Source organism: Hippopotamus amphibius, chromosome 15 (assembly GCF_030028045.1).
Source record: "Hippopotamus amphibius kiboko isolate mHipAmp2 chromosome 15, mHipAmp2.hap2, whole genome shotgun sequence".
Taxonomy (NCBI): Eukaryota; Metazoa; Chordata; class Mammalia; order Artiodactyla; family Hippopotamidae; genus Hippopotamus; species Hippopotamus amphibius.
The window spans coordinates 8374079-8398199 of record NC_080200.1 but is presented as its reverse complement, the minus strand read 5'-3'; the positions used below and the strand labels follow the sequence as shown (position 1 = coordinate 8398199).

The 24121-nt window shown below is 57.4% G+C and overlaps 3 protein-coding genes across 4 annotated transcripts; all 3 read left to right on the top strand.

Annotated features, from left to right (window-relative positions):
• Positions 1 to 2392: 2392 nt before the first annotated feature.
• ICAM1 (intercellular adhesion molecule 1) lies at positions 2393 to 12020 on the top strand. 2 transcript variants are annotated; one of them, XM_057709490.1, is made up of 7 exons: positions 2393 to 2517; positions 4495 to 4755; positions 8853 to 9161; positions 9531 to 9818; positions 9899 to 10153; positions 10315 to 10563; positions 10653 to 12020. In XM_057709490.1, the coding sequence occupies exons 1-7, from the start codon at positions 2451 to 2453 to the stop codon at positions 10832 to 10834; spliced, it is 1611 nt and encodes a 536-aa protein (XP_057565473.1). In that variant the 5' UTR covers positions 2393 to 2450; the 3' UTR covers positions 10835 to 12020. The 2 variants fall into 2 exon arrangements, with proteins under 2 accessions (XP_057565473.1, XP_057565474.1); XM_057709491.1 differs by lacking the exon at positions 8853 to 9161.
• A 1109-nt stretch (positions 12021 to 13129) lies between these two features.
• On the top strand, positions 13130 to 14205 carry ICAM4 (intercellular adhesion molecule 4 (Landsteiner-Wiener blood group)). The gene is made up of 3 exons (XM_057709496.1): positions 13130 to 13523; positions 13642 to 13947; positions 14087 to 14205. The coding sequence occupies exons 1-3, from the start codon at positions 13130 to 13132 to the stop codon at positions 14203 to 14205; spliced, it is 819 nt and encodes a 272-aa protein (XP_057565479.1).
• A 1611-nt stretch (positions 14206 to 15816) lies between these two features.
• ICAM5 (intercellular adhesion molecule 5) lies at positions 15817 to 22414 on the top strand. The gene is made up of 11 exons (XM_057709467.1): positions 15817 to 15898; positions 16830 to 17099; positions 17293 to 17613; positions 17832 to 18119; positions 18520 to 18774; positions 18895 to 19143; positions 19632 to 19874; positions 19953 to 20231; positions 20323 to 20562; positions 20953 to 21219; positions 21977 to 22414. The coding sequence occupies exons 1-11, from the start codon at positions 15817 to 15819 to the stop codon at positions 22249 to 22251; spliced, it is 2769 nt and encodes a 922-aa protein (XP_057565450.1). The 3' UTR covers positions 22252 to 22414.
• The last annotated feature ends 1707 nt before the right edge of the window (positions 22415 to 24121 follow it).

Sequence of the window (24121 nt, the reverse complement as noted above, 5' to 3'; positions counted from 1 at the left end):
CAGGACAGAGGAGTTGACCTTGACTCTGCCCTGTCCCCACAAGCACAGCTGGACCTGCTGCCAAAATAAATGCCAACATCACCAGTGCCACTGCCCACTCCAGGTTACATCATTTGTCCCCTGCACTGGAGCAGTCACCTCCTCTCCAGTCTCCTGGCTTCCACCCTGTCCTCTACACCACCTGACTGTAGCTCCTGCTGTCTCAGGAGGGTGCCTGAAAAGGCCCCAGTCAGGGTGTATCCCTCCTCTGCTCAGAGCCCTCCACGACCCCCACCTCACTCAGAGGAAAGGCCAAAGCCCTCCCAGGCCGTGCTCTACCCCATTACTTCCTTGTCGGCTTCTCCTCCAGTTCTCTCCCTCCCTTACTGCACTCCAGCAACTCCTCCTGGCTGTTCCTTAATGCAGTTCCTACCTCAGGGCCTTGGCACATTCAGGGCTTGCGGCCTGGTACGTTCCTTCTCTGATATTGACGGGACTCTCTCCTTATCTCCCCCTGCTCTTTGCTCAAAAGTCACCTTCTCAATCTTGCCCAGAATACTCTATATAAAGGTTTATTAACCCTCACATTTCCTGTTCCCTCCCCTGTTTTACTTTCTCTTAGCACTCATCGCAAGCTATGTCTCCATATATTTCATTTTGTTCTTTTCTGTCGCCGGTACTAAGGCGATCTCTGCATGATGGCAGGCATTTGGGTCTCTTCTCTTCATTGCTGTGTGCCCAGCACCTGGAACAATGCCTGTGGCACACAGTAGGCTCTCAATCAGCACTGCATAGCTAGCGCTGAGAGACAGAAGGAAGAACCGCGGTTTTACGGCTGTAGGGGGGACCTGAGCCGCGCGGGGGAGCTCGCCGCCCGCGCACTTGGGACAGAGGCCAAAGGGTAAGCGGTGATCTAAACCTGGTAAAAAATCCGCCGGAAAATGACCGCCGGCGGAGGAGTTTCCCAGACCCTCCCAGGGATGTCCCCGGCCCCCGCTCTGCGCCTTTGCCCAGGCCGTTTGGGGTGGGAATTCAACACCCTCCACCCTCCCAGAGAAAATATCCCCGTGGAAATTCCTAAGAAACGATCCAGGCGGAGCGAGGGACGCTTTTCTGGCTGGCGAGTGACTCGCAGCCCTTTCCCCAGGAGGAAGGGCTCGAGCGTCCCTGAGGCCGCCCTCCCTTCCCCTTCTGCTGTGAGACCTCCTCGGACCTTCTGAGGTCTCCCTGGCGACGCGGCGCGCGCCCCACAACAGGAAGCCTCGGGCGGCGGGGCTCTGCGCTCGGAGACTCCAGGATCCCCAGCCCTGACGTGCTGGATGCCGAGTCTTGGGGGGTCACACGCGCAGGCGTGGCGTGCGGGGGCCAGTGGCTTTGGGGCGGCCTATAGACGCGGCGAGGGACCTCACAAAGTCCGCCAAACATCCTAATGGAACAAGGCCGGGCAAAGACCCTCAGAGATTTAGTGCTGGCGCTGGGGGTTCGAGTTATGGGAGCTGCGCGCAGAGGGCAGGGGTTTGAGCATCCCCTTTCCCCGCCCCACTCTGGGGCCTGGGAGCTGCCTCAGTGTCCCTGCAGAAGGCAAGCATTCGAGCGCCCCCTTTCCCCTCCCCCGTCCAGGTCTGCGGCCTCAGTTTCCCCGCGGAGCCAGGGAACTGCACCGGAGAGGCTCGGCGAGTCAGGACCGCAGGGCTTCCTTCCTTTTTCTGGAAGCTGTAAAGACGCCCCCGCGCTGGAGGCCGAAAGGGGAAGCGAGGCTGCGGGGAGTGGGAGCGCGCATCGGTGGGGGACGCAGAGCCCCGGACGTGATGCACTTTGTGACCTCACCCCCAGGGCTCACAGGCGCCTGGACGTGCCTGGGCCTGCTGCGGCCGCTTCTCAGGAAACCTCCGGTGTCAGCTGGGAGGGGCATCCTTGATCGAGAGCGCCCCGGGAGGATTCGTGGGCCCCCACCGTCCACTCGGTTAAAGAGGCTTGCTTGCGCTGGGAAGTCAGACTTGAGTTTGAATGCCCTGGCAACTTGGAGCCTCAGTTTAACCCTCTATTGAACGGACGCAATAACAGTCCCTACCGTCCAGGGTGGTTGGCAGTATCCAATAAAGCGCTTAGCGCAGTGTAAACGCAATATCAAGGGTAGCCTGGCCCGGGGACAGGACCCCCCAGCCACGGGAGCAGTGCCCCTGCTGTTGCCTGGCCGCTGCCGCCAGGCACCCCTCACTCCTTCAATTCGGAAATTCCGGTGTTTGAGCGGCCAGCGAGCGGGGACAGCCCTGCTGCGGCCGGCACCCTCTCAAGCCGGAAATGCCAGAGCCCTCGTTCTGGAGGGGAAAGCGCGAGGTTTCCGGGAAGGCAGCACCGCCCCCTCGGCCCCCCTTGGCTGGCCGCTATAAAAGGACCCGCGCCACAGTCCGCAGCACGGCACACCTCTGCACCACCTCTGCGCCGCCTCATCCTCCCTGCCTCCGCCGGCGATGGTTCCCGGCGCCGCCCATCCCGCGCTGCTTGCGCTCCTGGCTCTGCTCGGGGCCGTGCTCCCAGGTGAGTCCGGGGTGGGGGGCTGCCGTCGGGCTAGCTCTCGGGATCAGGGCTGCGCCCTGGGAGGACCGGCTCCCGACCGACTGGGGACAAGGCCACTGGTACTTAGGTAGCTGTTTATGGGAAGTTGGGACTAGAGCCACCGAGTGAAAGGCAACAGCCTGGATTCAAATCCAAGACTCTACATCATGGCTTGATGTGTGCCTTTGGACTATGGACTGCCCTTCCCAGAAAGGCTTCCGTTTTTCAGCTGTAAAATGGAGAAAATAGCGGCCACGCCACAGCTGTTGTGTCCTGGCCCCGAGAGGTGGTCAGACGGTGGTGAGATCTGGCCCTGCACCAAGCTTAGGTAGACTGGGACCCCCCCTCCCCGCCATACACACACGGACATTCTGTTCCTCATCTTGTGCCCCTGGGGGAAGTCCAGGACTCTGCTCAGGGGAATTCCAGGGCTGACTTGCCCAGGGAGCAGAGGCTAAGAAACGGGATGCCCCAGCAGCCCTTCATCAAATCCAGCTAGGAGGGAGGGAAGAAGGGGGACAGCTGGTCTCAAGTGGTGGTCCGTGTCGGGAAGCAGAAGAGTGAAAAATCCACACTGTGGCTACCAGCTCAACAAAGCGTTCTAATCCGGACTCCAATCTGGACTGTATCACTTTCGAGCTAGTAGCTTCCCTTCAGGTCTCACCATTTCCCTCTGTGAAATGGAAACGACACTTGAGAACTCACGGAGCTGCTGTTTCCACACACCTCCATCCCAGATGGAGTAGACTCAAAACTGAAGACAGAGATCTTGGGGGGGGGGGGGCTTAGATGGGTGGGCTCAGACTTTTTTTTCAGCTTTGCAGACACCATGGTCTGAGGGAGCTAATTCCAACAAACCCCCTCCTTCTCACCTGCAGCCACTCACTCACTACCTGCCCTGTGCTAGGAGTTACTGCATTAGCAGGGAGTGGGGTGACAATATTCACCCACTTTACAGATGGGGAAACTGAGGCCCTGAAAGGGGAAACCACTTGTCCAAGTGGGTGAGGAGCCAGCCTGATTGGAACCCTTCATCCCTTGAGGTCTGATTCCCTCCACCTGACCTCTTCGGAGGGAAAAGAACACTGACTTCATGGCCTTTTTCTTTGTTTAGAAAGCTTATCTCTCTCTTTTTTTTCTTTCTCTTTCTTTTTTCTTTCTTTCTTTCTTTCTTTCTTTCTTTCTTTCTTTCTTTCTTTCTTTCCTTCTTTCTTTCTTTCGGTGCGTTGGGTCTTCATTGCTGTGCACAGGCTTTCTCTAGTTGCAGAGAGCAGGTGCTGCTCTTTGTTGCGGTGTGCAGGCTTCTCATTCCAGTGGCTTCTCTTCTTGCGGAACACGGGCTCTAGGCGCTCAGGCTTCAGGAGTCGTGGTGCACGGGCTTAGTTGCTCCGTGGCATGTGGGATCTTCCCAGGCCAGGGATTGAACCCGTGTGCCCTGCATTGGCAGGCAGATTCTTAACCACTGGGCCACCAGGGAAGTCCCCATGCCCCTCTTTTGCTAAAATCCTCCATGTCTGTCCATTGTCTTCAGCATGAAGAGCACATCCATGGCATGGCTTAACACAGCTTGCATGGTCTTCCTGACCTCATTTCCCCCCAACTCATGCCCCTTTCTCTGCTCCAGCCACCCTGCCTCAGGACCTTTGCACTTGCTTCTCCTGTTACCTGAAACTCATTTCCCTTTTCTCTGGATGGCCAGCTCCTGCTCTTCATCCAAATCTCTGCTCACACATTGTCCTGTCACCAAGGCACTGTCTGTTCTATCATCCTGTTTTGTTTTTGCCAAAGCTCTTGTCAGCATCAGTTATTAATTATGTGGTTTGCTCATGAATTTTTCTGTCTCCCACACTGAAAGCAGAGTTTTGTCTTGTTCAAGGCTGTGTCCCCAGCACCCAGCACAGGCTGGATGCAGTAATGTTGATGAGCCTGATTTGACCCCTCCTCATCTTTTGGTTCCAGGGCCTGGAGGTGCCAAAACATCAGTGCAGCCTCTAAATGCCATTATACTCCAAGGCGGCTCCGTAAAGGTGAACTGCAGTACCTCCTGTGACCAACCCACAAAGCTCGGTATAGAGACTGATTTGACCAAGAAGGAAGTGGGCCATGGGAAGAACTGGAAGAGTTTTGAACTGAGTGACGTGCAAAAAGACAGCATTCCAATGTGCTACTCATTCTGTGACGGCAGCCAATTGGCAGCTCAGATGAACATCACCGTATACTGTGAGTGGATGGGCCCAGGGGTTGGACTAGGTAGACTGGGCTGGGAAAGTGGACAGGGGAGTCCCCAGAAGGTTGGAACAGCCTTTGTTACTTGGTGGGGGGGGCAGGGTCTCACTGAAGGGCGGGGGGGCCCATCTTCGGGAAGTCTCATTGTCATCTGGAACCTTCCTTGAACTTCCTTGGGGGTGACTTTCAAGTATGGACAGGGATTCAGAACATTTGAGAATGCTGGCTGTCTAGGCCCCTGTAAACAGGTGACAGGTCCTAGATCTGACTCTTTAAAAAAAGATGCAAGGAAAAAAAGCAAAACAAACAAACAAACAGAGATGCAAGAGACTTCCTTGGCAGTCCAGTGGTTAAGACTCTGCATTCTCGATGCAGAGGGCAGGGGTTCTATCCCTAGTAGGGGAATTAAGATCCCACATGCCACTTGGCGAGGTCAAAAACATAAGTAAATAAATATGCATTTATCAAGCACTCCTTATGTTAATTTTTTTTCAATAAATTTTAAAGAATAATAATAATAATAAAAAGATGCAAGGAGTTTCCCTGGGAGTCTAGTGGTCAAGATTCTGGGCTTTCACTGCTGTAGCCTGGGTTGAACCCCTGGTGGGGGAACTGAGATCCTGCAAGCCTCGTGGCATGGCCAATAAATAAATAAATAAGTTAAAAAGATGCAAATTAGAATTAGCCCTGAGATGGCATTTTTCACATATCAGCAACAATCCAAAAAACTGATAACAGCTGTGCCAGCAGGCGTGTGGGGAAGCAGGCAGTCCTGGGACATTGCTGACAGTACGGGGTTGCACAATCTCTGGTGCAGCAGAGGGGGTCAGTCCTCCAAATGTCACATGCATGGGCCCTTTGACACAGAAAACCCACTCCTGGGAATTGGGCCTATAGGTGTCCTCGCCCACAACGGGACTGAGGGGGTGTGGGGTTATTCACTGCGGCTTGATCTGAAAGGACAACAGTTTGCAAGGCACTCAAATGTAGGGGGCTGGGGAGAGAAACCGTAGTTCAGTCATCCCATGGAATAGTATGCAGCTGTGTAGAAGAATGAGACAGAAGCCCCGAGGTGTACTGTCAAGTTCAAGAGAAGTAAGGTATGCCCAAAATAAGTGGCATGCCTACCACAGTGTTAAGGAACCATGGGGGTGGGGTGAGAGAGGTTGTGTTTCTGCATTAAGGAGTCCTGAAAGGAAATACAACAAATGACAAACTTAGCTGACTGTGAGGAGAGAAGCTGGGGGGCTCCGGGAGAGGGCAGGGGGTGAGTTTTCTCCATGTGCCTTTTTTTTTACTTTGGGCATTTTGAAGTGTGACAGTGAGTTAGCGTGACTATGAGCAATAAATAGACACATGAAATTCAAATGAAAACAAAACAAAATAGAAAAAGGAAGAAAGAAACAGAACTGGCCAACTGGCCTTGGGATTAGACAGCCTTGGGTTCTAGTCCCACCACGGGCCTCACTAACTGGGTGACCCTGATGTGGGGGAGTGGGAGGGATACATGGCTTCCTCATTGATTTTCACATGAGATTTCCTCAGAAGGGTCTAATGATGCAGTGAAGCCTGAAGGACATTCCGCCTTCACGGTGCCCGCATAAAAGAAGCTTTGGGGCAAATATCAGCTTTGTTTCTGATTTGGAGGATGTTTGAGCAGCTGCTGGGCAAGTGAGGGAAGTCCCCAAACATTCCCGGTGGCCTCTGAAAACCCCCAGCAAACCTCTTCGCAGGACCTTCTGTATCTCAGCCTGATTAGCTGAAAGCCCAACCCTCCAGGTCTGCGTCCTGGCTCTGCTACATTTCTCCCTCTTCAGGAGCCAGACTTTGCCTTCGTTTTCACCTCTGTGAAATGGAACAGGCGGCTGCACACAGTAGCAAGGGGTCACCTAAGAGAGACTCCAGCTTGGTCCTGGCCCACTGCCAGTGTGAACATGAGGGTGATTCTCTGGGTGGCTGAGCTTTCTCTAGAAAGAGTTGTAATTCCTGCAGGAGGTGACCCCTAACGGGGCCTTGCAGGATGCATAGGAGTTGGTAAAGACAGGCATTCTAGACAGATGGAAAAGCCTGGGCACAACTTTGGAGTGGGAGAACAAGCTGACCGGGGGTTGGGGAGGCAAGAGGGACTGAATATCAACAGATTGGTGTGGTTGGAGCTGAGTTTGGCAGGACCTCAAATGCCAGGCCAAAGAGCTGAGCCCTCCTCCTTAGGGTGATGGGGGCCATGGAGGGTGTGTGAGCAGGCCAGGGATCTAGAGCAGAGGGCTGCCCTTACAGGAAGCCGGAGAGCAGGTTACCAGGGACTCGTCCAGGTCACACGTGTCGTGGGCAGTAGCACATACAAGGGAGCGGCCGACAAATATTTGAAGGGTGGAGTGACCAGGACTTAGTGAGGGACTCAAGGTGAGGAGTGAAGGAGAGGCACAGGCAGAAGAGACCTCCTCCCGAAATCTGGCCTTCAGGGCAAGGAGCTGGGCTGGGAGATATGAGTTCCATTTGAGGGCTGTGGTTTGAGGGGGCCTTCAGCTCTGCAAGCTGGGGTTTGCAACAGATGGTCAGAGGTAAGAGTTGGATGTCTGAGGGTTTTCTCAGCCTTTTTTTTTTTTCTAACAGCTTTTAGCGTACAATGCAACGAAGTTGGGTGTATTTATAGAGTTGTACAACCACAGTCTTATTTAAGAATATATCCCTCACCTTAAAAAAAAAGTAACCTCATGTCCATTTACCATCACTCTCTCAAGCTCTGAAGTGGATTATTAATAGCCCTAAAAATAATGATAGTCTCACCTTCATTAGCCCCAGTTTACAGCTTAGAAAACGGAGGCTTTGTTTCTGTAGCCCTGAGGGCTAGGACTGTTCCAGGGGCAAAGTCACTCCCACACAGGCCATAGCAAAGAAGCAGCAAAGCTGGGAATCAGCTCCAGGCTCCTGACACTTTACCATCACTCCTTTTCTTTCTTTCTTTCTTTTTTTCCCTTTGGTTGGGAAAGGAAAGTTTGCTTTATTCAGGAGGCTGGCAATCTGGGGAGAAAGTGGACTCATGTTTAAAAACCAACTCTCAACATCATTGCTGTTTAAGTGACATTTCAGGGCCTCTTGAGAAGGGACTAGAAGTGGGAGGCCTCAAGACCCCTCCCTGGGGAGCCTGGGTGGGGTGGGGGTCTCGGTACTAAGCTCCAGCTCACTGGGGCTCTGCTGGCAATTTCCACTGGCGATCCGGGCTTGGAATTCTCTTACCTCATGCAGAATGAAGACTCTGGCCTGTGGAAACCAAGCCCGCATGTGGTATTTTCAGGGGATATTCAGGGTTTCCTTTTGAGTGTCTGTGGGTGGTCTCAGATTTTTGACACTTCAGGGGATCACACAGTTCGTTCGGGAACCCTTCAAAGCAAGCTCCTAAAAGGACTTGAATTGGTGTGGGTGGTTCAGTCTTATTCTTTCTACAAACAGAAAGTGCCTATCTGGGACTTCCCTAGCGGTCCAAAGATTAAGACTCTGTGCTTCCACTGCCAAGGGCGTGGGTTCAATCCCTGGTCTGGGAACTAAGATCCTGCAAGCCGCAGGGCGTGGCCAGAAAAAAAAAAAAAAGAGTGCCTCTTGTGTGCCAAGGGTACAACAGGGGACAGAACAGACAAAGGTCCTTGCCCACATTCCTTGCCAAGAAGAGTGGAAAAACAAATTAACCAAGGAGATGATCTTGTACCTCAGCGGTGAGGGATGCTATGGAGAAAATAAGGCCAAAAAGAGAAGGAAGAACAGGAGTCTTTTTACAACAATGTCTAGAGACTGGGCAGCTTGAATGGACTGTATTTATTTGCCGGTCCTCCTGGCAATACACTTTGCAGTTCTCTCCCACTTTTCACTCTCAGGTGCTGCAGTGAATAAAGAATTGTTTTGCCTCCTTTACAACCACCTGGGGACTTTTTGCTGGGTTATCCTGAAGCTCTTAACATTCCTATCTGGTTTAGGTGGTTTGGGGTGTGTTCTGGGGAGAGGGTGTTGAGATTTCCCGAGCTGTTGTGGCCAGGGCCCCAACAGACTCCTGTGGGCGGGCGGCCAGCCAGTTCACAGAACACTCCCCTCCCCTCCAGCGTTCCCAGAACTCGTGGAGCTGGATCCCCTGCCCAGCTGGCAGCCTGTGGGTAAACACCTCAACCTGAGCTGCGTGGTGTCCAGCGGGGGCCCCCGGGACGACCTCACCGTGGTGCTGCTCCAAGGGGAGGAGGAGCTGGCCCGCAAGCCAGCGGGAAAGGAGGAGCCTGCCAAGGTCACGTTCCCGGTGCTGGCGAGGAGAGACAACCATGGCGCCAATTTCTCTTGCCGCACGGAGCTGGACCTGCGGTCCCAAGGGCTGGGACTGTTCCAGAATAGCTCGGCCCCCAGGATGCTCCAAACCTTTGGTGAGCCACCAGGGAGCTGGCAGAGAGGATGGGATGAGGGGGATTTCCTGCTTGGGGTGCGGGGTCCCTGGGAAGGAGAGGCCCCTGGCTGTGGGGATGCTGAGAAGGTGGCAACCTTGATTGCAAAGGCTTCTGGGAAGAGCATCTTCTTGGCCACTGGGGTGGAGTGTTCTGGGATGTGGTGCCTGGACTGCTGGATCCTCTGAGAAGGCTGTGACCCAGGGCAAGTGGTACATGTGTCCTGGGACAAGGGTGACCTAGGCCACAGTTTCCAGGGAAGAGAGTGTTCCAAGTAGGGGAACGTAAATGCCCCAGGAAAGGGCCTCAGGATGTCTGTCTCCTCTCTGCTTACACCCACTGTCTCACCAGTCCTGCCAACAGCCGACCCGCATCTTGATGCCCCCCGGGTCCTGGAAGTGGGCACACGGTGGCTGGTGAACTGCACCTTGGATGGACTGTTCCCAGCCTCGGAGGCCGAGGTCTACCTGGCGCTGGGGGACCACAGGCCGAACCTCACAGTCACGTACAGTGATGACTCGGTCTTGGCCCAGGCCTGGGTCATGGGAAACGTGGAGGACGAGGGCACCCACAACTTGAAGTGTGAGGTGAATCTGGGAGACCAGAGTCGGCGGTCTCTCGAGGATGTGACGGTCTATAGTAAGTGAGAACCCAGGTGGGGCTTCCGAGGGGGTGGGGCTAACCCCAGGGGCGGGGCTTACTGTGTGCCCCACCTCCAGGCTTCCCGGCTCCCAGCTTGACCCTGAGCGAGCCTGAGGTCTCGGAAGGGACTACAGTGAACGTGGAGTGCAAGGCCCAGGCTGGAGCTGTGGTGACGCTGGACGGGGCCCCAGCTGGGCCTTCTGGCCCGAGGGCCCAATTGCAGCTGAACGTCAGCGCCGAGTACAACGGGCACAGCTTCTTCTGCTCTGCTAGGCTGGATGTGGCCGGGCAGGTGCTACACAAAAACCAGACCCGGGAGCTCCGCGTCCTGTGTGAGTGGGGCTGCTGGACAATGACCCCTTGCCTCCAAGGCCCACCCCCACCCTTGTGAGCCCCTTCCCCAGATTCCTACCTAAGTCTCCTTACCTAGACCTAGATGGTGAGTGGTGTCCTGGTCCCTGCCCCCATGCCTCATCTTGCTGTGTTTCTTCAGATGGCCCCCGACTAAACGAGAGGGATTGCCTGGGAAACTGGACATGGCAGGAAGGCTCCCAGCAGACCCTGAGGTGCGAGCCCTGGGGGAACCCACTCCCCGAGCTGAAATGTAACCGGAAGAAGGATAGGGCTTCGCTGCCCATCGGGGACCTGAGGCCTGTCAAGCGGGAGATGGAGGGCACCTACCAGTGTCGGGCCACCAGCCCTCGCGGTGAGGTCACCCGTGAAGTGGTCATCAACGTGATCTGTAAGTGCCTCAGTTCGGGGCCGGGCAGGGCAGGGAAGGGGCAGCGAGGCCAGCTCAACCCTCACCACAGCCTTGTGTCCTCCCCACAGACCACCAGGATAACCTGGCCATCATCATTCCAGTGGCAACTGTGTTCATCTTGGCCACCGTGAGCACGGCTGCTTACATCTATAACTACCAGCGGAAGATCCAGAAATATGAGCTACAGAAGGCCCAGAAGGCCCAGGAAGAGGCTGCCATGAAACTGAACACACCAGCCACGCCTCCCTGAGCTTGCCCTCTCAGGACAGGACCTCCTCAGCCCCCCCCAACCGGGGGCTGTATCAGAGAATGGTGGACATATGCCATTCAGCTCTACCCACCTTCCCAGGATGCCAGAGGACAGGAGAGAGGCCTCAGTCAGCATACAGACAGCATCTGGGGTTACGGCCCCTACACAGTTAGGACCCCCAGGCCTCACACCTGACCTGGAGCCACAGGACTGAGACAAGAGAAAGGGCCAAGACTCAGGGCCTTGACTGTGAGGGATATCAAAGTCGGACCTGGCCAGAGGGTGTGTGATAGAGACCCTTCCCTCCAACATGGGGACACTCAACTGGCAAACATTGAACCTCAGCCCCTACTGCGTGTGCTGAGGCCCTACAGTCCTAAGAGAGAAGTGACCTTGCACAGACACATGCAGCATTGAAACACAAATCCCCCTAAGTCCTCTGACAGAAGCCAGCTCTGGCATTGCTGTCCACAGACTGTTCCCAGCTCTTGATGATGACATATTTATTCATTTGTTCTTCTATTAGCTATTTATTGAGTACCTTTCATGTGGGCTAGAATGCTAAACAAGAACATTGATTCTCACCCTCAGGGAGCTCTCAGTCTAATCTCATTCAGGGTCACTAGGTACAGTGGTACCGGCTGTGCACTGCACAAGAGTGCCTGGCAAAAAGATTAAGTGAGTCTAGAACTTCCCACTCCATTGGCCAAGCTGCTTTCTCCCACAAAGGGATTAGTAATGGTGACAAGGTGTAGCTAGTGACATGCCCGGAGATGACCCACTGAGCCCTTACACCCCAGCACCTCTGACCTCTGCTAAGCCACCTCTCCACCCATACCCATCTCTGCTAGTGCTCACAATGACACTTGGTGGCATGCCTAAACGTGGGTGCTCACTCCTTGATAGCTAAACCATGGAGTCCCATGAAACTATGCCCAATCCCTGTGTGCCCCTGCCTTGTCCTACCTGTTTCCATCTCAGTGGGACCATGCAAGAACAGAACAGTCTGCAGCTCCAAATTCCTGCAGCGATGAGGGTCCTGCAGGCAGTGGGGAGGAGAGGCCTGGAAGACCCCCTTCCCAGCTGTGGAAGCCTCTCCCTTGCGGCAATAAAGCTGTTTCATCCTCCCAGCCTTGTGTGAGTTGAGGGGAGGGGTCATGTCCAGCTGGAGCCTTTTCTAGCCTGTCCTCCCACTTCCTGCCCCAAGAAAAGGCTGCCAGTTCAAGGCCCAGCCCTTAGGCTCTAATCCAGATCTGAGGTTTATTAGGGCGTTTTGAGACTTTAGTGAAAATTAAAGATCCCTCTCCAGAAAAACACGATATCTGGTTTAGAATGGGATGGAGAAAAGAAGACATAAGGATGACCAAGAGGCACGTGAAAAGCTGCTCAACATCACTAATTATTAGAGAAATGCAAATCAAAACTACAGTGAGTTATCACCTCACACTGGTCAGAATGGCCATCATCAGAAAATCTACAAATAGTAAATGCTGGAGAGGGTGTGGAGAAAAGGGAACTCTCTTGCATTGCTGGTGGGAACATAGATTGATACAGTCACTATGGAGAACAGTATGGAGGGTCCTTGAAAAACTAAAAATAGAGTTACCATATGACCCAGCAATCCCACTCCTGGGCATATACCCAGAGAACGCCATAATTCAAAAAGACACATGCACTCCAATGTTCACTGCAGCACTATTTACATTAGCCAGGACATGGAAGCAACCTAAATGCCCATCAACAGAGCAATGGATAAAGATGTGGCATATATATACAATGGAATATTACTCAGCTGTAAAAAGGAATGAAATTGGGACATTTGTAGAGACATGGATGGACCTAAAGACTGTCATACGGAGTGAAATGAGTCAGAGAGAGAAAAATATCACATATTAACACATATATGCAGAATACAGAAAAATGGTACAAATCAAGTGGTTTGCAAGGCAGAAATAGAGACACAGATGTAGAGAACAAACATATGGACACCAAGTGGGGAAAGCAGGGGGGCTTGGGGGGGGATGAACTGGGAGATTAGGATTGCCCTATATACATTACTAATAAGAAAAAAAAAATCAAATTGTAAAAAAAGAAAAAAAAAAAAAGAATGGGGTGGAGAATCCCATTCTTAAGCTGTGGAAGCGGGGTGTATACTGCAGAGCTCCTGGGCCCCCCGGAGCCTCTGTCTCTCTCTCCCCCCCGGGTGGGGCTGTGGAGGCGGTGCTGCAGGCCTCCTTATCTCCAGAGGCAACCTTGGCTCCCTGGTGCGGGGCCCCTCAGTCCGGGCTTTCTGCCATGGGGTGTCTGCTCCTGGTCTTCCTGCTGCTTTTGCTGTCGCCCTCCTACCCTCGAGGGGGCAGCGCGCGGAGGCGCCGGGCTGCGCGGACACAAGGTCCGGGAGGCAGCTCTCCCGCGCGCTCCGAGACCTCAGCACCGTTCTGGGTGCGCATAAGCCCGGAGTTCAAGGCCGTGCCTCCGGGGGGCTCAGTGTGGCTCAACTGCAGCAATAGCTGCCCCCTACCGGACGGTTCCAGCCTCCGCACCGAGCTGCGGAGAGGCAAGACGCTCAGTGGGCCCGGCTGGGTAGCCTACCAGCTGCAGGATGTGAGGGCCTGGAGCTCCGATGTGCACTGCTTCGTCACCTGCGCGGGAGAAACGCGGGGGGCCACCGCCAGGATTACCGCCTACAGTGAGGGACAGGGGCTCAGGCCGGGCTGGGGTGAGGGGAGGAGGACGCAGCGGGGGTAGTTGACAGTCGCGCTAGGGGGAGCCCTCGGACCTTGCCCAGCGGCCCCCTCTTGCTTTAGAACAGCCACGCAGCGTGATCCTGGAGCCGCCGGTCTTAAAGGGCAGTGAGTACACTCTGCGCTGCCACGTGACGCACGTGTTCCCCGTGGGCTTCCTGGTGGTGACTCTGAGGCGCGGTGGCCGGGTCATCTACTCCGAGAGCCTGGAGCGTTTCACAAGCCAGCATCTGGCCAACGTGACGCTGACATACGCACTACGCGCCAGGCCTGGTGACTTCGGGCATCCCGTTACCTGCCACGCCCGCCTCAATCTCGACGGCCTGGTGGTCCTCAGTAGCTCGGCACCCATGACGCTGCCAGTCCTCGGTGAGGCACCTTTATAATCTGGGGAGGAGTGGGGAAGGGTTATGAACCCAAGAGGGTGTGTGGGCCAAGCCAGAGCATATCCATGCCGGTCTTCTCACCTCTGAGTGCTCTGTTCCTAATTCTCCCCTCCTGTCCCCAGCTTGGAGCCCTGCGTCCAAAGCCTTGGCCTCCACCTCCATCGCAGCCCTTGTGGGGATCCTTCTTGTAGTAGGGGCCCTCTGCCTGCGAAAGTACCTATCGATGCAGTCTCGGGCATAGAGACAGTGGTCCATGCTGGCTGAGCTAGTGGAAAAAGGAATCGAACAATTGGGGGAACCTTGCCTGGATCAATAAAGCCTTCCTCAGCCAGCTTCTGCCGCTGGGCATAAAATTCCGCCATTAGCACACCTCCTCTGACTGAAGTGGTCTTTTTTGGCCTTGCCTCTATCATTTTCTCCAATTTCCTTGTCTACCTGAGGGCACCTGAGATTTCCTCACTCTGATCTCCCATACCGGAGCCCCAATCCCTCTGCACTGCCAACTGGTGTAGTAAAAACCTCTCTGTGCTGTGCAGACCTGCAAAGCATGGGCCAAGGGGGGCTTTAGGCTGTGAGAAAGCTGGTTCATGGTATGGCTTCTCCTGATTGGCTCCAGGGCTACCACGCAGCAGCTCTGATTGGATGTTAAGTGCCCCCCCCTTTAGACACCGCACTTTCCTGGAGGGCAGGGGTGGGGCGAGAACCAATCCCTATAGTTCATCATTAGCTCTGGGAGTAAGAGTGCAGGTGGGCTGGGGCATATGTACATTTTGAGGGACATGGATACGCAGAAAAGATACCCATGTGGTGCTGACTGCGGGGAAGGAGCAACCAGATGGTGTTGGGGGTGTGTGTGTCACAGATTCGCATCCAGGAAATGTCCTGATAGTCACCGGGCCTGGTGAGCACATGGAAGGTATCCAAACCTGGGGCTCAGATGCGGGATCAGAAGTATCACATTTTGTCTCGTGGTCTCGCGTGGACGCAGAATCGGAGCCTGCAATGGATGCCTGGCACCGCCCGCGTGGTCCAGGGCCCCTCCTGCCGCGCAGAAATCGGATTCAGGAGAGCTCTTTGGCGGCCCCTACTCACACACGTCGCATAGACACGTGCCCGCTGCACGCTGGGTAAATACAGACCCAGAGCCGAGCCGACCCTAATTTAGACGCCCAAGAACGCTGCGCACGCACACGTGTTCCCAACTCGCTGTCACTTTCGTCCCCGCCCCTTCTGTCGCGTGCGAGGGCGGAGCCAGAGAAAGACTGGAGGCGTGGCTGTAACCCTCAGCTTCCAGGGGTGAAAAGGCGAAGGATCAGTGAAGGAGGCATCCCCACATCCTCCCCTAGAACCTTCTCATCCCTGGCCTGAGCTTCTCAAATCTCTCCTCGCCCCCAACTCAATCCCCGCGCTACAGGGCGCTGGTGGGAAGGGCTAAATGTGGAGGCGGAGCTCGGAGTCCAGCTCATTATCATAGCATCTAAGCAAGGGGTGGGGTGGGGGTTTGAGAAGGGCAATCCTGCATCCCCCACCACCTCCGCGTCGCCGCCGGGGATGACGCGGGATCGCGCAACCGCCCCCAGAAGGCTCCGGGCGATGGGGCCGGCCTCCACGTAGACCCCCGGGGTCGCTCGCTCCTGCCAGTGCGCCTTCACCAAGGCCGGTAGCCTGGTGCACGCTCGCCTTCCCGCCCCCCTGCCGCCTCTGCTGCCGCCCCCTCCTTGGAAACCAAGTTACCAACGTTAAACCAATCCCCGAGCGCAACTCAGCCTCCTCCACACCCCACCCGCCGCGTCCTCTAGCCCAGCTCAGCACTCGCGCTCCCCTCGCCTCCTGCGCTTCCCCCGCGGCGGCGATGCCAGGGCCCTCGCCAGGGCTGAACCGGGCGCTGCTCGGCCTCTGGGCTGCCCTGGGCCTGGGGCTCCTCGGCCTCTCAGGTAAGAGCCGGTCTGGCTCAGGGTGGACAGGGTGGGGGCGGAGTTCCTGGACCTGAGAAGCGGCCACAAGCCCCTCCCCGCTCCGCCCTCGCCTCGCTCCCACGCTTCTGCCCCCACCTTGAGCCCAGGGCCTTCTTCTTTATCCCTCTTTCCCCCAACACACTCTGGAGACCAAGCTTCCTGACTCCTCGCTCGCCCAGGTCTCCACCCTACCTTCTTCGAGAAACTGGGTGCTCTTCTGCACCCATCCTCGAGCTCTGGAGACCCCATATCTCCCTTGTCCCCTCCCGGGATACCTCCTCAAGCTCTGCTATATACCATGGTCCACGGACTGGCATCTTCCCCACTCGAAATCCACGAAGACCCGATCTCACCAACTGCCGTGACTCAGAGGCGCTGTTCCCGCTCCACCCGGAGCCCTGGCAACCGAGTCCATCGGCTGTTCCCGCGGTTCCTTTCACGAGCCAAGCCCCAAGTCTTCTTTCCATACTCTTCACCCTGGTTGGGAATCTTCCCTTATCTTTGCTTGATTCAGCCTCATCTCTCTTTTGCCCCCGCTTCAACCACAGTCTCCCCTTCTCCTGGCGAGAACCGTGAGAATCGGTTCGTTTCCCTTCCCCCACCCGGGGTCCCCTCCTCCCATCATTGCTGTGTGCCTTGAAGACCCCATGTTTCCTCTCATCTCTCCCCTCCTCCCATGCTTCCCCATCACTCCATCAGCACCTTGGGGAGAAGGGCTCTCCGCTGCCATGTGCTAAGACACCCTCGAGGTTTGGACCGTGGGAGCGCGCTTGTAAACCTGAGGCCTGGGCAGGACTTGGGACTCCTGGCTGTGACCTCTGCTCATTCCCTGGGAATCCCTGAGTCGGCATAGGGGCGCTTGGATCCCAGGGAGGTGGCTCCCAGGCTGAGCTCCCATTTCTCCGGGCAGTGGTCGCGCAGGAGCCTTTCTGGGCGGACCTGCAGCCCCGCGTGGCGCTGGTGGAGCGCGGGGGATCGCTGTGGCTGAATTGCAGCACCAACTGCCCACGGCCCGAGCGCGGTGGCCTGGAGACCTCGCTGCGCCGGAATGGGACCCAGAGGGGTTTGCGCTGGCTGGCGCGGCAGCTGGTGGACATCCGCGAGCCGGAGACCCAGCCGGTCTGCTTCTTCCGCTGCGCGCGGCGCACACTGCAGGCGCGTGGGCTCATTCGCACTTTTCGTGAGTTCCCAGCGGCCACGCTCTTACTCCACTACTTTCCCTCCCTTCCGGGCCCCGCCCCCTGAGTTACGGGGTCCTCCCCTACAGGCCCCACCCTCTGGATCCGCCCGCCCTCCCCCCCTTGGCCCCTGGGTTTCTAGCCACCTTGTGCTGAGCCCTGGCATTTCCAACAGCCGTGGTTTCCCCCTTGCAGAACGGCCGGATCGTGTAGAGCTGGTGCCACTGCCTGCCTGGCAGCCAGTGGGCGAGAACTTCACCCTGAGCTGTAGGGTCCCCGGCGCTGGGCCTCGTGGGAGTCTCACACTGACCCTGTTGCGGGGCTCCCAGGAGCTGATCCGCCGCAGCTTCGCCGGGGAGCCACCCCGAGCGCGGGGTGCGGTGCTCACAGCCACGGTACTGGCTCGGAGGGAGGACCATGGGGCCAATTTCTCATGCCGTGCGGAGCTGGACCTTCGGCCGCACGGCCTGGGGCTGTTTGAAAACAGCTCAGCCCCCAGAGAGCTCCGAACCTTCGGTGAGTGGATGTGAGAACAAGGGGAACAAGAGGGGTCGGGACGGTGTTTAAGAAGCTTGGAGGCAGAGAAATCGGAATTCTCATTCCAACACTCACCAGCTGAAAGTTATGTTCCTCTCTGTGCCTTGAGGATAATATGATAACATAGTGCATGTAAAGCGCTTAGAACACACAGAGTGTTCAATACATAAGTTCAAGCTCTGTTCTTCTACTCCCAGCCCTGCCTCCGGAACCCCCTCGCCTCGCTGCCCCCCGGCTTTTGGAAGTGGGCTCAGAAAGACCCGTAAGCTGCGTCATGGACGGACTGTTTCCAGCCTCGGAGGCTGGGGTCTACCTGGCGCTGGGGGACCAGAGGCTGAGTCCCGATGTCACCCTCGAGGGGAACGCTCTCATGGCCACTGCCACAGCCACAGCTAGCGCAGAGCAGGAGGGCTCCAGGCAGCTGGTTTGCAACGTGACCCTGGGGGGCGAGAGTCGAGAGACCTGGGAGAACGTGACTGTCTACAGTAAGAGGGAGTGAAGTGGGGTTTCAGCGGCTTGGGGGTGGAGCCAGAGGAAGGCGAAGGAGGGGCAAATAGTGGGTGGGGCCCTGGCATCGGAATGGGCGTGGCCCGAGAGTCCCGAAGGGGTGGGGCAGATGGAGGACTGAGGGTGAATAGTAGCTGAGGAGGCGGAGTCTGAGCTGCCCAAAGGGAAAGATCGCAGACCCGACGAGGATCCCTAGAGATGTGGCCTGACCACCTCGAGGGGGCGGGGCGAGAAGGGAGAGGAGCCTGAACAGCCCGAGAGGCAGGCCACGGTGCCCACTGTTTGGCTGCAGTGGGGAAGGTTCGGGCTGGTAAGGGGCAGCCTTGAAACGCAGGAGGGGCGTGGTCAGTGGTCTCCCGGCCAATGCCCCGCCCCCAGGCTTCCCGGAGCCCCTCCTGACCCTGAGCGAGCCCAGCGCCCCCGAGGGGAAGATGGTGACAGTAACCTGCGCAGCCGGGGCCCGAGCCCTAGTCACACTAGACGGAATTCCAGCCGCGGTCCCAGGACAGCCCGCCCAGCTCCAGCTAAACGCCACTGAGAACGACGACAGACGTGGCTTCTTCTGCGAAGCCACCCTCGAAGTTGACGGGGAGACCCTGAGCAAGAACCAGAGCGCCGAGCTGCGCGTCCTGTGTGAGTTGGCCTTTAATCTCTCGCCTCCCTCGGCCTTCCCGGTCTCTGGTCGTGTCTAGAAGTGGAGGTCTTCCCCGCGTTCCACGTCTAGCCTCTTGTATCTCATGCCCCTGCCCGTAGACGCCCCCCGGCTGGATGACTTGGACTGTCCCAGGAGCTGGACGTGGCCGGAGGGACCAGAACAGACACTGCGCTGCGAGGCCCGCGGAAACCCAGAACCCTCGGTGCACTGCGCACGGCCCGACGGCGGGGCGGTGCTGGCCCTGGGCCTGCTGGGTCCGGTCACTCGCGCACTCACTGGCACTTACCGCTGCACCGCTACCAACGTCCAGGGCGAGGCGGTCAAGGACGTCACGCTGACGGTGGAGTGTGAGTGGCACTTACCCTGTGTACCTCTGTCTGGTTCTCAGGGTCTAGGGGTGGCCTAACTACAGAGGAGGGTGGAAATATGGCCTGAGATACGCCTTTGAGCAGGATTTTGAGAAAGGGAAGAGGCTGGTAAGCGAGATGAGGGGAAGATCTTGGAGAGGGATGGAGGGAAAGGGGTGGGCATGTCCACGAGGGTCTGGGGCATGTCGTTTGAGGTGGGTCTTGGAAAGGTGGGTGCTCCAAACAGGCTAACAAATTTTAGGCCAAAGATTGGGGAGGGTCCTGTGGGCACTTTGAAGGAATCAGAATAAAAGCACACTTCAGGGCTCAGGGAGCCCCAAAATAGTGCACAGCTTTAGTGGTGTGAAACTCATTTGCTTCAGTGTCCCCGTACAGAGTGTAGCCTGCCCACATGGGATGGGTAAAAGGGTCTAGGGACACTAGACCGGCCCCTAAACCCCAAAACTCAACAACACTCCCCTCTCCAGACGCACCAGCACTGGACAGTGTGGGCTGCCCTGAACGCATTACCTGGCTGGAAGGAACAGAAGCCTCCCTGAGCTGCGTGGCCCATGGGGTCCCGCCACCCAGCGTGAGCTGTGTGCGCTCTGGGGAAGCCAGGGTCATCGAGGGCCTACTGCGTGTGGTCCGAGAGCACGCGGGCACCTACCGCTGCGAAGCCACAAATCCTCGAGGGTCTGCAGCCAAAAATGTGGCTGTCACGGTGGAATGTGAGTGGGGACAACATGGGGCAAGATGGGGTACGTCAGAATAACCCTGTCTTGACTTCTAGTCCTTCTGCGCCCCAGATGGCCCCAGTTTTGAGGAGGTGAGCTGCCCTAGCAACTGGACGTGGGTGGAAGGATCTGGGCGACTGTTTTCCTGTGAGGTGGATGGGAAGCCAGAGCCAAGCGTGGAGTGTGTTGGCTCCGGAGGCACCAGTGAGGGGGTGCTGCTGCCGCTGGCACCCCCAGACCCAGGTCCCAGAGCCCCCGGAATCCCTAGTGACCTGGCACCCGGAACCTACATCTGCAATGCCACCAATCGGCACGGATCCATGGTCAAGACGGTGACCGTGAGCGCGGAGTGTGAGCGAGGCCCAGGCGGGCGGGGAGTAGGGGGCGTTCCGGGTCCCGGCTTCTCCCTGAACCCCACCCCCTCCCCATGGCTGTTTTGCAGCGCCACCGCAAATGGATGAATCTACCTGCCCAAGTCACCAGACCTGGCTGGAAGGCGCCGAGGCTGCTGCGCTGGCCTGCTCCGCCCGAGGTCTCCCCTCCCCACAAGTGCGCTGCTCCCGGGAGGGCGCGCCCCGGCCACAGCGGCTGCGCGTGTCCCGAGAGGATGCGGGCATCTACCGCTGCTTGGCCACCAACACGCATGGCATGGACGCCCGGATCATCACCGTGGGCGTGGAATGTGAGTTGGGGGCAGCACCAGATAGAAGGCATTCGGTCCCCAGAACAGTGACTAGAAGAGGTGGGATTCCCTGGGGGAGTTCAAGGGCACCTGCCCAGTGCCATTTCCGGGGACAAGGAATCCCGGCCTTAACCTGAGGGTAATGAAAACTCTAGGGAACAAAAGCCCGTCCCCCCTCAAATTCTGGGCCTGAAGGGCACTGGCGTGGGTCCCCACCTCCTTCCATTCAGTGAAGCAGGGCTCAGGATTTTAGTCCCGACAACAGTCCAGTTGTACGGGAATCAGGCTCTGATGGGATGCAGGATCTTCGCCTGCTCGTCTCAGGAAGGGCGGTCTCAGAAGGGGGCACTTGCTCAGCTGCTGGCCCCTTCAACCTCCTGTCCCCTGTAGACCGCCCCGTGGTGGCCGAGCTGGCTGCCTCGCCTCCGGGAGGCGTGCGGCCAGGCGGGAACTTCACGTTGACCTGCCGAGCCGAGGCTTGGCCCCCGGCCCAGATCAGCTGGCGTGCGCCCCCAGGGGCGCTCAACATCGGCCTGTCGAGCAACAACAGCACGCTGAGCGTGGCGGGCGCCAAGGGCAGCCACGGCGGCGAGTACGAGTGCGCCGCCACCAACGCGCATGGGCGCCACACGCGGCGCATCACCGTGCGCGTGGCGGGTAAGTAGCATCTGGGGGTGGGGGGCGGGGCGAGGGATCTGCAGGCGGCTGTGACCTGCGCCTTGGGACTCTTGACTCCATCCCTGCCTCCGTCTCAGTCCCCGCAGATGAGACCGAAGTGAGCCAAGGTAGAAATTAGGGCCGCCCTGGCGGGTGGGGCTTTGATGGCGGGTTGGAGGTGGCAAGTGGAGGGAGAGCGAGAGCTGACTGGAGCCCAGGGGAAGGGACGCTTCGGGGCTGTGACTGCTGTGAGGAGGGACTTTATCAACTTTTGGTGGGTTCTGCGAGGTGAAGATTTGATCCAACTCACCCTCCACTGTGTCGCTGTGGAGAAGGGGGGTTGGAGAGGGACCAAGGGCAAAGGATGGGGGTGGGGAGCCCCAACTAGATCCCTGCTCCCACTTCGTGTATCTCTGGGGCTGGAGTCTTTCTGCGGTGGAGGAATGACTGGGTCCCCCATCCTTTTGAGGGCGAGGAGATTTGATGGACTTGCGGCTATCTCCGGGGCTAGGGGTTTATATCCTCCCTGTGATGGGATGGCGTGTAAAATGGGCCTGGGGCCTCGCCTGAGCTGGGGGTGGCCTTACTGGGGTCTCCCCTTTCCTCCAAGGCTGAGTTCCCTGGGACTCCTTGCCAGGCGTGTGAGGACTGACCTCATGCCAGCGGGGAGGGGACAGAAGTGGCCCGGGCTTGGCATGTAGACAGGTGGGGGGAGCCCCGAGCTCCACCACCCTCTTTGCGCGTCTCCACCCCACAGGTCCGTGGCTATGGGTCGCTGTGGGCGGCGCGGCGGGGGGCGCGGCGCTACTGGCCGCGGGGGCCGGCCTGGCCTTCTACGTGCAGTCCACCGCCTGCAAGAAGGGCGAATACAACGTGCAGGAGGCCGAGAGCTCGGGCGAGGCCGTGTGTCTCAACGGCGCGGGTGCCGGCGCTGGCGGGGGCGGGGGCGCCGAAGGTGGAACAGAGGCTGCGGGCACCGCGGAGGCGCCGGCGGAGGGCGAGGTCTTCGCCATCCAGCTGACCTCAGCCTGAGCCCGCTCCCCTCTCCCCGCGGGCCGGGGGACGCCCCCCAGACTCACAAGGGGGCTTATTTATTGTTCTATTTATTTATCTATTCATTTATTTATTTATTCAATTCCAGGGGCGTCACCTCCCATTTTCTACCCCCCACCCCCAATAAAGTTTTTATAAACGACGCCGGCTCCATCTGTTTCAATCTGCGACGTGGAAGGAACCCAGGGATCGAATCCCACACCCTGTGAGTTATTTATTCAAGAAAACCTTTTCTTTGCTTTTGAGGGGCAACTGTGTGTCGGGCACAGTCCCAGCCGCCTTTTCCCCATGTAACCGAGAGTTTGCCGCTCTCTGTGCCCTGTTTCCAGCTCTCTCTGGACCCTTGGGCCGGGGTGGGGACCTCGCTCCTTCCTCCTTCTCTGTTGCTTATCTCTTCCGCCCAGCGCTGCTCTCTGATCCGGCTGATGTTTGGGAGTGGGAGCAAGGTGCTTCCCCTACGGCCTGGTTCCAGGCAGCGCCGAGGCTGCCTTTCCTAGATGGGTGGAGGCCATTTTCCAGGGGTCTGGGCATCGCCCCGGCCCCAGGGCCTTGCAGGGATGGGTAAACGAAGCTGCAGCTATGAGGATCAGCCTCTGGGATGTCCCTCCTATTACAGGGTGCACCCCTGCCCCACCCTCAAGGCCTCCTCCACCCTGTGTCCATCCGCGGTGCCTCAGTTTACCCCCAGCTGCCTTTCGACTTGGCCCATCATGATTCAGAAGAGATACACAGGGTATCAGCTGCACCCCTCCTCCCCCACTGCACACCACTAGTCATCCCCCTCACCACCACCACCCCACCCCCCCCAGAGCAGAAGGAGAGAACAGCTGGGCCTCCTCCACCCCCAGTTTCCTCCTCCCTCAAAAGCAGGAACACAGAGCTGCCAGGAGGAAGCAGGCCTGGACAACTCCAGCTCCACCAACTCACCACCCCCCCCGCCCCCCCCCCCCCAGCCCCACACACATTTCTGGAGTAAAAGTGAGAGCAGGAAACTGGGGCACTAGAGGCCAAGCCAGTACTGAGTGCCAGGACAAAAGGCCACAAGGCCAAAGCATGGTGTAGCCCCCGCTGTCCCCTCCTCCCACACCAATCACCTCTCTCCATGCTGACCCGCATCCTCGAGGTTCCTTGAATCCCATAATGTCCTGCCTGCCACAGGGCTTTTTGTTTTTTTTAACTTAAAAAAAAATTTATTTATTCATTTTTATTTATTGGCTGCGTTGGGTCTTTGTTGCTGTGCACAGGCTTTCTGTAGTTGTGGAGAGCAGAGGCTACTCTTCATCGCTGTGCACAGGCTTCTCATTGTGGTGGCTTCTCTTGTTGCAGAGCCCAGGCTCTAGGCACGCAGACTTCGGTAGTTGCGGCACATGGGCTCATTAGTTGTGGCTCGCGGGCTCTAGAGCGCAGGCTCAGTAGTTGTGGGGCACGGGCTTAGTTGCTCCGGAGCATGTGGGATCTTCCCAGACCAGGGCTCGAACCTGTGTCCCCTGCATTGGCAGGCGGATTCTTAACCACTGTGCCACCAGGGAAGCCCTGCCACAGGGCCTTTGCTCTTGCCATTGCCTCTGCCCCCTGCCCCCTGCCCCAAGTGGTGTCCTCACCTCAAATAGTCCCATAGCTAGTTCCTTTTTTTTTTTTTTTTTTGCCACACTGTGTGGCATTCAGGATCTTAGTTCCCTGACCAGGGATCGAACCCATGCCCCCTGCAGTGGAAATGTGGATTCCTAACCACTGGCCCACCAGGGAATTCCCAGCTAGTTCCTTATTGTCAGGTATCTACACAAAGGTCACACCTGCTCAGACAGGCCTTCCCTGAGAACACGGGAGTATCCCAACTCCTCACCCCCTT